This window comes from Salvelinus sp. IW2-2015, linkage group LG32 (genome assembly GCF_002910315.2).
Source record: "Salvelinus sp. IW2-2015 linkage group LG32, ASM291031v2, whole genome shotgun sequence".
Lineage (NCBI taxonomy): Eukaryota > Metazoa > Chordata > Actinopteri > Salmoniformes > Salmonidae > Salvelinus > Salvelinus sp. IW2-2015.
In genome coordinates, this window is record NC_036871.1 from 36,573,320 (window position 1) to 36,585,953 (window position 12,634).

The following is a 12,634-nucleotide window of genomic DNA, read 5'->3' on the forward strand; positions in this document are numbered from 1 at the left end:
GATGTTGTGTGGGGTGATTATGGTTTTGTTGAAGATGAAATTCCTAAAGCTGTAATTTCTTATTCATTTACACAAGTACTCTTAAAGGGTTTTATCTGGTACAATCTCACTCGGTTACACGAGTGCTCCTCTTCAAAGCACTTTCAGATCTAGTAATCTACCATGGTTATAATGGACTGCCTAACTGTCTGCTAAATGACTAAAGACTACTGTAGTGTCTATTTAAATAATAAATTGGATACTGTAGTGTATTAAATGAATAAATGACTACCGTAGTGTCGCTAAATGACTTAAATAACAGACTACCGTAGTGTGCTAAATGACTAAATAAACAACTACCGTAGTGTTGCTAAATACTAAATAACAGACTACCTAGTGTCTGCAAATGACTAAATAACAGACTACCTAGTGTGCTAAATGACTAAATAACGACTACCGTAGTGTGCTAAATGACTAAATAAACTACTCGTAGTGTCTGCTAAAACTAAATAACGGACTACTGTAGTGTCTGCTAAATGACTAAATAACGGACTAAACTTAGGTCTGCTAATATACTAAATAACAGACTACCGTAGTGTGCTAAATGACTACCGTAGTGTCTGCTAAATTAATAAATGGGATACTGTAGTGTATTAATGAATAAATGGACTACTGTAGTGTCTGCTAAATGACTAAATAACAGACTACCGTAGTGTGCTAAATGACTAAATAACACTACCGTGTGTCTGCTAAATGACTAATGGACTACTGTAGTGTCTGCTAAATGACTAAAAACGGACTACGTAGTGTCTGCTAAATGACTAAATAACGGACTACTGTAGTGTCTACTAAAATAACGAAAAACCGTAGTGTCTGCTAAATGACGGACTACCATGTAATAATGTGCATCATACTCCATTGTCCCCATTAGAAATAAACCATAAGTATCTACATCAATGAAAGGGAGATATTTGAGTATTTTGTACTGAATGACAATGAATTTGAATTAATGAATGTGGAAAAAGTTGTACATTCTGATCAATTTTATGTCTGACCGTTGCTCGATAAAGATAGTACATTACAAATCCTCTGTTATTGAAAACACAGCCAGATATATTACTCTTCAATAAAGATACATCTACTTTCTCATATATACTGAACAAAAATATAAACGCAACATGTGAAGTGTTGGTCCCATGTTTCATGAGCTGAAATAAAACATCCCAGAAATGTTCCATACCCACAAAAAGCTTATTTCTCTCATATTCTGTGCACAAATTTGTTAACATTTCTGTTAGTGAGCATTACTCATTTGCCAAAATAATCCATCCACCTGACAGGTGTTTCATATCAAGATGCTGATTAAACCATTAAAAGGCCATTCTAAAAATGTGCAGTTTTGTCACACAACACAATACCACAGATGTCTCAAGTTTTGAGGGAGCATGCAATTGGCATGCTGACTGCACCAGAGCTGTTTGAAATGTGTTMATTTCTCTACCATAAGCCACCTCCAACTTCGTTTTAGAGAATTTGGTAGTATGTCAAACCGGCCTCACAACCGCAGACCACGTGTAMCCACGCCAGCWCAGRACCTCCACATCTGGCTTCTTCACCTGCAGGATTGTCTGTGGACAGCTGATGAAACTGGAGTATTTCTGTCTGTAATAAAGCCCTTTTGTGGGAGAAAACTCATTCTGATTGGGTGGGCCTAGTGGGTGGGCCAATGGCTGCGCATGTGAAATCCATAGATTAGGGCCTTATGAATTTATTTAAATTGACCGATTTCCTTTTATTCACTGTAACTCAGTAAAATCGTTGAAATTGTTGCATGTTGCATTTATATTTTTGTTCAGTATACATACGTAATAAAAAGGAAAGATGCATATAAAACAAGTCATTAAAAATAACTTGTTGAAGGTATAGTAAAAATTACACAAAAACTAGAAATACATGTTTGAGCTTTGATTTCACCAACTTCAGCATGGACGATGATGATGCGTTAGGAATAGTATACTTCACAGGTCGTTTCTCACAAGTCATACAAATATTTTCTACTACTTGATACGACAGGCAAAGAGATAGCAAATCACCACTTTGGATACGATATCTCAACCATCACACCGCAGACAAAGCTACCCCAAACCTTTAAAAAAACGCTGACAATTTAGAAAACGTTACGGTCCGCTATAGCAGTGTTTCCCAACCCTGGTCCTCCAGTACCACCAACAGAACACATTTTTATTGTAACCCTGGACAAGCACACCTGATTCAACTTGTCAACTAATCATAAATCCCTCAAGGAATGAGGTGCATACAAGGGCTAGAACAACAACATGTCCTGCTGGGGGTACTGGAAGACGAGTTGGGAAACACTGAGCTATAGCATTCAGCTGTCTTCAGTGACCATACAATACATACTGCCAGTGGCCCTGTAACGCCGACCAGAGCCATACTATAGCTTTTGCATTTAACCAGGAAGTCCCTCTGAAGTTAGAAGACCACTTTCCCAAAGGAGACCTTAGTTTTACAGAGTAAGGCAGACTGATTTAAGATTGAACAATTGCTTGTGGGTTGCCGTGCCCATGTTGGCACCAAAAGATCCGGAGACATAAGTATTACATTCTCGTTCTGTGATACCCATGACCAGAGCCATATATTCAGATAAATTCATGGCTCTAATTMTTTTCTTCAGTCCAGAGCCCCCCTTCACATCTTGACTGCAGGTGCCACAGTCTCCACACACACAGGCTCTGAGTAGGGCCCCTTGCTGGCCTCTGTCTGGGCCGACACAGATAGGCAGTAAGTGGAGGAAGGGTTGAGGTCAGTGACGATGGAGCTCTCGCCGTACACGGTCAGTATGTGGGAGCGGCTGGCGTGGCGGGGGCGAGAACTCTGCTCTTGGACCACCARGGTGTAGTAGGCCGCCCCCTTCACGCGGGACCACTCCACTAGRACGTTTAGGGTTTCCACGGTGACCCGCACCTCGGGCATGGACAGACCTGATGAAGGAGGCAAGGAGAGTGGTCTGATTATGAACTGAATTATTTATTGAATTGATATGTTAAAGCCACTTTTCAGTTTGTAACGTTGCTCTCCTGTATCATAGAGTATGAAGTACCTATGAAGTAGAGCAGAGCTTAACTCACCCATCTCTGAGATCATCTCTTCTTCACTGAGATCTCTCCTTCTCAAGTGATGCACTGTAGATGGGAACCATGTCAAGAGACAGGGATTAACATTGTATTAAGAGACATTGATTAACATTATATTAAGAGACAGTGATCAACATTATATTAAGAGACAGTGATTAACATTGTATTAAGAGACAGTGATTAACATTATATTAAGAGACAGTGATTAACATTATATTAAGAGACAGTGATTAACATTATATTAAGAGACAGTGATTAACATTATATTAAGAGACTGGCTTCTGCCTATTTCGATAACAAACGGTCACATTTTCAAACACAACCGTCTGGGTTGGTTCCTACCTGTTATTTCCCTGGTGGGGTCGCTCTCCCCGGCAGTGTTGCTAGCGGTGACCTCCAGGTTGTTGTAGTCGAGGTTGGCCAGGGAACAGGACAGCTGTACCGTGCTGCACACCCGGGTCCGCACCACGCCACTAATGTCATACACCGTATACATGGTGGCGTAGACGGAGCCATTCCACGAGATGGTGGCCGAGGAGTTGGAACCACTGTAGGTCACCACCGGTGGAGGGCAAGGAGCTGGAGAGAGATGGAATGCTATGGTTAGAGTTATGGTTATGGTTACGGTTGTGGTTGAGTTATGTTTAGGGCAGGGTCTATATGACCTCACCAGGAAAAACTCTGGGTCCTAGTAATGTTATGTTATGTCATGACTATAAGCTATAAACATAAAGAGTTGCACACTCCATATATAAACTCCCAGTAATTTATTGGGTAAATCACCAACGTTTATATTTGGAGTGTGCGACTCTTTATTTTTATAGCTTAGTTTATTCGCCGTTAGTCAGCACCTCTACATAAAATACTTTTCTCTGGGTGTGCACCAGCTCATGTTTTTTATATGTCATGACTTTAACACATGATGCACTGACGTCAGATTTTGGTGTGAAATGTGTTATGCCATAGAGATAGATTGAGGACAAAAGAAGAAGAAAATTGACTGCTTTAAAATGTAGCTGCTGTCACACATAATGGCACAGATACATACATGAGTCCTCTATCTAAATATATGAGTTATGAGTCCTCTATCTAACTCTATGAGTTATGAGTCCTCTATCTAACTCTATGAGTTATGCACATCTGTCCCACGTTAGGCCTCTTGCTGTACCTGTGATTCCAGTGATGACCGCAGAGGGGGCGCTGTCGCCTGCAAAGTTCCTGCTCCTCACTGTCGCGCTATAGGACGAGCCACAGGGGAGGAGCAGCTCAAAGAAGCTGGAGCTGGTCCAATAGGAAGACAGCTCGAACAGGGATTGGCTGTCTCCCAGGATGCTCCCGGTCACCTCCAGCAGGTATTGGACGTTGGGACAGTTCACATGGGTCCAGGAGGCACGCAAAAACTGGGTCTGGTTCTGCATGGGGAACATGGTCACTGCCATGGTCTCTGGGGGACAGGGAGCTACAGAAAAGGGGAAGGACAAACTGTCAGACTTTGAACAAAACGTCAACAAATACCTATACAGATCTAAACATGTTCMTTCCTCTCTGACCTTCCTTTCCAATGTGTTTGATGAAGAGATGAGGAGGGAAGATGTCAGGAATCAAGAAAATATCAATTGAGAGAGAGCCTCTAAGATGAGTTATCCTCCCAAGACCAAGGAAAACTATCACTACTCAATGATCAATGTCTGTACAATAAGGTGACTGTACAATAAGATGGCTGTACAATACCTGCTCCAGCCAGCAGAGGCTCACTGAAGGAGCTGTTGCAGGTCCCGTCTGAGGCCTGAACAGAGAAGTTGTACTGGGCACCACACTCCAGCCCTGTGATGGTACAGGAGGTCCCTGTGCTCTCACAGTAAAGCATGATGCCATCCTCAGCCTGGGCACGGGCCCAGTAGTCCACCACACCACCTCTGACTGTCCACGACAGCAACGCAGACTGGTTGACACACTGGACCAACACGGACAGACCGTCTGGCTGGCAGGGCACTGAAGGAGAGAAAGGTCAAAGTTGAAAGTTTAGGTCAAATGGCAGATGATGACACCATATAAATAGTGCATCATATTTCGCCAGAAGCACGTGGACCATGTCTTCATAAGTTCTTTGGGACACACACACGTCATTTTTGTGTGATGCGTACCCGTATTGAACGTGACGTTCTGCCTGGCCATACTGGAGCAGTTCTCGTGGCTGGCGGTCACAGAGACGGAGTACTGCTGACCACACTGCAGCGCAGACAGCGAGCAGTTGTTGGCGGTCGTGTTGCAGGACCGCACGTCACCATTTCCACCCGTTGCGATCACGAGGTAGGTCTCAGCCACAGGGGACGCGGTCCAGGACACGTGCGCCCCATGGGACTCACAGGAAGAGCTGATGACCACACCCTGGGGTGGGCAGGGTTCTGAGAGGAACAGAGAGGGAGGARGGTGAGAGGTCAGAGATKAACTTTAGATAGATAACTAGAACAAGCAAGGACACTAACTATGTTGACTATAATGACCACTGTTATAACAACTGTTATAAACCCTATTCTGGAACAGCTTTACTACAGAGTACCAGGGTCTGTATGCACAAAGCGTTTCAGAGCWGGAGTGCTGATCTAGGATCAGTTGTCTTTTAGCTCCTAATGAATGTGATTATATGGACAGGCAGGTCCTGATCCCAGATCAGAACTCAGTACTCTAAGGTACTTTGTGAATACGGGACCTGGTATGACTCTTAATTCAGCAATGAAAGTAACATAGTAACCTACCCATGCTGATCCTATAAGGAGGACTCCTCTGACTGGTGCAGCTGTCTGATGATGCTGCTACGATGACGGTGTAGTGCAGACCGCAGAGCGCCCCCTCCAGGTCACAGCTGCTGGCAGAGCTGTTGCAGGTCAGCACGCTGCGGTCACTGGCCTCCGCTATGGCGGTGTACACAGTGTTTCCCACGCTGCCCCCCATGGGCTCCCACAGGACCAGGATGGAGGAGTTGTGACACTGGGCGAAGGCGGTGATGCTTGCCAGGGCGCAGGGAGCTGGAGGTAAACACATGATATTTTGTTATTGATTTTCAGAGAGATATATAGCATGACACTAAATAATATGACAGTGGAAGACAAAATGATAGCCAGTAAAATAGGTTAAAATAATTACTATAATTTTCCCAGTCAACTTACATTGTCCTCCAAGAGTTACTGAATATCACTTAGATTTATTTTTACGCCAACGACCAAAAACTCTACATCCCAGCAAAATAGCCCCATTCATCCAACCAGAACCAGGCGACATTCATTACCTGTCTCGAGGTCGAAGGTCGCACTGGGTGGACTATCACAGTGTCCGTTGCTAGCAGTAACAGAGAAGTTGTAGCGCACGCCGCAGGCCAGGTCAGGCACCTCACAGGTGGTGTCAAAGCCGGGGATGGAGCAGGAGGAGTTGTACCCCCCCACGCCATCAGCAGTCACCATGTATCTGTCCACCCCCAGAGCAGGGGCCCAGGACACCCAGGCAGAGTTGGTCACACAGTTCTGGCTACCTTTCACCCCCGTGGGCATGCATGGGGCTGGGTAGAAGGAGAGGAAGGGACGGTTAGATACACTGGAGCAATAGTCCTAGAGAGAAGATGCCTTTTAGTAGGGAAGTTATGAACACTTTGAAGGAAGGTTTAGAGTCAGAAAAAAGTATCTCATCTGGGATCATGGATCATCTAGAACTTTATATGTGTCGTATAAAAATAGCTATTCTGTTTCCATCAATCTAATTACAAAAATGTTCAGGAATCAAACTGTAGATCGGTTATGTATTAGTGGCTACACAATAGTTGATGGTGCATTCTGATGACAAACAACTGAGCAATGTCGTGTTCTGATGACCCGGCCGTACCTGATGAGACGTTGAGAGCCTGACTTGGCATGCTGTGGCAGCCTCCTCTGGCAGCGGTRACCTGGACAGAGAAGCTCTCTCCACAGGGCAGACTGGTGATGGAGCACTGGGTGTCTGTAGTGTTACAGGAGTGGCTGCTCCCTCCCTCTGTCACTGCATTGACCAGGAAGAACCGGGCATCCATGTTGGGTTCCCAGGTCACCAACATGATGCCTGAGGCACAGTACACCTGGGCAGCCACATTCTGGGGCGGGCAGGGGGCTGAGGAGGGCTTGCATTAGTAAATATCGATAGCAACACATTACTGTGTGGTGTGTGTGTGTGTGTGTGTGTGTGTGTGTGTGTGTGTGTGTGTGTGTGGTGTGGTGTGTGTGTGTGTGTGTGTGTGTGTTGTGTGTGTGTGTGTGTGTGTGTGTGTGTGTGTGTGGTGTGTGTGTGTTGTGTGTGGTGTGTGTGTGTGTGTGTGGTGTTTCTATGTTTTTTGCCCGTCTCACCCGTTTGCACGTCTGAGCTGACACTCTGAATGCTCCTACAGACTCCATCCATAGAGTGGACTGAGACGTTGTACATCTGGCCACACTGCAATCCCTCCAGATCACAGTAGGTGGCGCTAGAGTTACAGGAGGTAATGTGGCTGTTGGTAGCCTCTCCTACAACCATATAGGACAGTGCTCCACTGCCTCTGTCCCAGGTCACTGAGGTAGAGTTGGTGCTGCACTGGAGGCTAGTCTGCAGGTTACTAGGAGCACAGGGCCCTAGAGTGGAGGCGAGAGGATGGACAGTGGATTCATTTGGTGTTATTCAATTATCTAATTAATTGAAAAACACATACATTCATATAATAMGAAAATTACTTGGATAGTCTTATAATAACCAAGATATTACTCCAAATGATCAAAGATATGCACTGAGTGTWCAAAACATTGAGAACACCATCCTCATATCTGCACAATCTCGAACAGCCTACTGTCACTCACAGATTCACTATCTGCAAATTAATGTGAACAAAGCGGAATCAGGAAATTAATGCGCACTCTCCATTGCTATTCAATGCAGATTCCGCATGAATTCCTATTTCATCAACAGTTTTTGATTCGGTGTGTGAATCTGGGCTGGCGATAAACTACTTTGGCACACTTTCTAAACCCAGAGGCGCAAAATAGCGAGACYTCTGGGAAGGCTTGCAAAACAGACCAAGCAGAGCAGGCCGGGGTTTGAGAAGTCAATTAGAGTGAACAGTTCTTCCTTTATTGTTAATTTTCTAGAWATTTAAAGGCACAACCTAGATTCAAGCACGTCTTAAGTAGTTGAAGATGTTATTACTCCAACCYCGTGAAAGTGTCAAAATGACACGATTTAATTTTCATTAAAAACATCTTTATTTSGAAGGGGTGCCTTTGATTTGATGGCCTGCACATGCGCAGTTGACACGTGAYACATGGGCTGCGTTTCAAACTSAAAGTAGACAGCCCTCGGCCCTAAACCCTCAGCCCTTGGGGGAATCCCCACGGCCATATKTGTCGTCGSTTCAAATGATTAGCCAAGCAAGGGAAGTTTGCAACGTTAGCTTTTGGAAATTGTAGAAATAAAACATTTGTTAGCTAAYTCATTTGCTAGCTATCATACAGTAGGCGTATATTAATAATTATATAGTTAATATAAGTAGACATGCAAKCATAATTGACTGTAGCGTATATAAAGCACCCACAAGCTACCGGTGGCTGAAAACACAATCATTGCAGGGATGAACGAGTGACGAATTTCCGGGCAAGGGCGGTCCATTTATAAATCATTCCTTCTTCCCTCGCCCCTTGCCCTGCAAGTGTATACTCGTCAGACGTCATGATACGTCATCAGAAGTGTCCACTTGCTTGGCTAATAATTTGGACCACCCTCCAAGATGGTGATGAGGATTCCTCCAAGGGCATAAAGCGAGGGTAAGTGGACAAGGGTGTATCTTTTATGAGTTTGAACCGCAGCCAAGCACTGGCTGTAGTACTTTCTTCTTCTATGGTATCATGGCGGTCTGCAAACAATAGTTTTAAGTACATGCCACCACCTACTGTGCTGGAATGTACAATCAATCATGATCTGCCAAATTCTGTACAACCATGAAAATAAAATTCTAAACCAAATAAATCCCTAATTATGGTGAATTCTTCCACATTCAYCATAATTATGTGCCCCTCCACAATTGGCACATATTTTCTTTCCTTTACACTGAGCAGCTACAGTACATGTCCCAWTCTTTGCATTTCTGGGACAAATTCTCTTAACATTGAAACTAAGGAAAACTATCTGTACTTTTCCCGGTAAGACGTTCTCAAACCTCAGCATCACTGATAAGCTTTCACTTCTTTGACCCTCTTTCCTACTGATKAACCTTTTGGCCTCAATCACTCTGCCTCCCTTCACATTTTCTTTAACATCATCTGTGGACATAGATATTGGGWCCCCAGTGATGACTTTCCTCAATCTAGCATAAGCACCAGGTACATGGCTTTTAATCTTCTTCCCATTAAGCTTTTCCATTTTCTGAATCTTCTCTTACTGAGCCTGAAKACCACACAATATTAACAATCTACCATTTCCAATGAACCAAGCTAATTTCACTTCACCTTCCTCTTTCTCTACAGCATTAGTTAGTCTGATAGGGTGTAAGTGAGGCCCTGTCGTCTCATCAAACACCATCACCACTTTCCACTCCAACACATCATTAGTCTTGCTTCCTACYTTGGCCCTCTTTAAGCTTTCTTTACTAGACGCTCCACTTCTTCCAGTGTMATGATCTCTCTTCTTCCTATGTCTTTCCACTACCGACCATTCCGGTCCTTGACCCTCATCCTCCCGGCCATACCATCAGAACTGACACCCATATTGTTCTCATTCCAGCACAGCTGCTGCTTCACCAGCTTTTTCTCAATGTCCTCCATTTTGTCCACACTACTCGCTGCCATTTATTTCCCATTACCACATTTCTGCAATAGCGAAACAAGATATCAAACAACTCTCACTTGTGGTGAAACAATCGGTCTCATTCATTTCTAGCCGCCTCGAGTCGGCACTGTAATACTTTATGCAGAAACGTTCCTTTTCTAGAATGGAAGGGCATCTCTCACCTGTCTGCAGACTGGAGCCTATGCTATGGGTGGAGTTACACTGCAGGTTGGAGGCTGTGACGGACACAGAGTAGCTCCKCCCACAATCCAGGCTGGGCACGCCGCATAGGCTGGTGGGGGACATGCAGGTCTGTGACTGGCCGTCGGTGGTCTCCAGGGTGGCAGTGTAGAAGTCCGTCCCGTTACTGTCCTCCCAGGTAACCATGGCGATGTTGGAGAGGCAGTCCAAGGAGGCGTAGACTGCAGTAGGTGGGCAGGGCCCTGAATGAGAACATGTGAGGTCAATTAACATGCACTCAGTTCAATTTAGTTGAATTCMCTTTGAGAATTAAATTCACTTGAACTCTAACTCAATTCACTTTCACTTAATCAATGGAACTCAATTCAGTAGAATCTAACTAACACACACTGTTCTGTGATATTTTTTTCTTACACGTCTGTATGTCAGCCGGGCCACTAGGGGCGCTGCTGCAGTCCTGGTTGGCAGCGATGACAGTCATACTATAGCTCTTGCCACAGGAAAGCAGAGGGAGTTGGACAAGGTTGGTGTTGACAATTCTCTCCATGAAGTACCCGTCGGTGCCATACACTGCCAACAGGTACTTCTCTGCCCCCTCACTGGCATTCCAGTTCAGATAGACCATACTCATGCCACAGTCCAGACTGGCTACCAGGTCCTGGGGCACACACGGAGCTGGGGGGGAAACAAAACATGGGAGCTTGATTAAAGACCACAACTCCCAGAAGTCTTTGCAAAACCTAGTGGGTGTTATGCTACGTTAATAACCAAGTGAAGTAGTAATTGCCAGTTGGATCAATTCGCATGCTTTGAACTCGTTGAGAAACGGCGATTGGCTAATGTCCAACAAGCTCGTCAACCATAAACTAGGCCCGGTTTTATGACTTAACAACCGGATCGTAAATACCTTTCAGAAACTTTCCCTTTGGCTCTGCAGTATTGAGAATGGAATGTCTGYGTATTACAACAGAGAGAGACTTTGCCAAACAATTGTCCCAATGAACATTSCAACAAATGTTGGAAATTATGACAGATAGATTATGGAAAATGTATGTCTATTTTGTGATGTCATTACAATGATCAGAAAGACTTTATAACAAGATAACTGTAACTCTGAAARTGTACACGTCCTAGTTATCTGGTTTGCATCTAAATGTTATATAAAATAAATGTWTGTGAATACTTTTGAAAAGATAKAAATGTGATTTTAGCCTTCTAAATGAGATAATGGTTTTTCATATAAACCTGGGCCGAGTCAGTAACGACACCCACGTAAGCACAGACATTGTGTCGGCATGATGAAACCGCCTTTCAGGCCAGAGTGCTTCTAAGGACTCGCTGAAGAATTAACATATTAGACAAGAGAGCGTGGAGCGGTGGCTACACGGCTGGAGATGGTTAAAACTACAAGACCAAAAAATGGTAAGACCCTCTGAAACTCTCGACGAGTGACGAAGGTGAAGACTAGCCTAAAACATGCACTGCCTGCAGCTCTTCATGTAACGTAGTCTAGKACAATTGACCAAGACGAGAGGGAAGGACAAATTCCTCTCACCATCATAGGTACCACTGAGGTATCTATCTAATGAACATAGGGAAATACAGATCCCTCTGAACACAGGGTGGTACACCACTGATGTATCCATTCTAACGAACACTCCAGAACAAAGAAGCATACAACTAAGAAGGACATTGTAACCTCTGGTGGACAACCAGAGACTTACACAACCAGAGACTTACACAACCAGAGACTTACACAACCAGAGACTTACACAACCAGAGACTTACACAACCAGAGACTTACACACCAGAGATTACACACCAGAGACTTACAACAACAGAGACTTACACAACCAGAGACTTACAACAACCACGAGACTTACACAACCAGAGACTTACAACAGAGACTTACACAACCAGAGACTTACACACACAGAGACTTACACAACCAGAGACTTTACAAACCAGAGACTTACACAACAGAGACTTACACAACCAGAGACTTCACAACAGAAGACTTACACACAATCAAGAGACTTAGATCGAACCACTTCCCACAGACGGATCAAGTTCAACAGAGAGACGACAAAGACATCCATCCGTAAATATATACATTGCAATTATTTTCGAATGAGCGGTCGTTCATGTGCAAAGTATTCATATTCCCTGAGCAGAGCTTTCCACATGTTTGTACGATAAGTCCACTCTCTTTGTCTCTCCCGCTCTTTTTCTTTCCCCACCCCTTTCCATTGTGTAACAAGCCCTCATATCGGATTAGTCCACCGGGACTTTCATTTCATTATGTTAGTAATTCATACTAACTTACGTGTGTGTGTTTATGTAATTCTGTGTGATTATTTAGTTAGTTAGTAAATAATGTTAAGCCAATTTGTGTAACGCTGATTCATCACTTAGGCTAGGGTTCGTGCAGATATCCAGAATATTGCGCGTTCAGAATGAGACTGATATGAGGAAATTATTGATTGATG

General features: G+C 44.0%; 1 protein-coding gene across 1 annotated transcript in view; it reads right to left on the reverse strand.

The window, feature by feature from the left end:
* Positions 1–9,974: 9,974 nt before the first annotated feature.
* LOC139023434 (streptococcal hemagglutinin-like) overlaps positions 9,975–12,634 on the reverse strand; it is a 48,606-nt gene continuing 45,946 nt past the window's right edge. Inside the window, exons 24-26 of the mRNA XM_070436588.1 lie at positions 10,560–10,820; positions 10,127–10,387; positions 9,975–9,985 (exon numbers count right to left, since the gene is read on the reverse strand). Coding sequence (XP_070292689.1) covers positions 9,975–9,985; positions 10,127–10,387; positions 10,560–10,820 — 533 coding nt within the window. The remainder of the gene's footprint in view (positions 9,986–10,126; positions 10,388–10,559; positions 10,821–12,634) is intronic.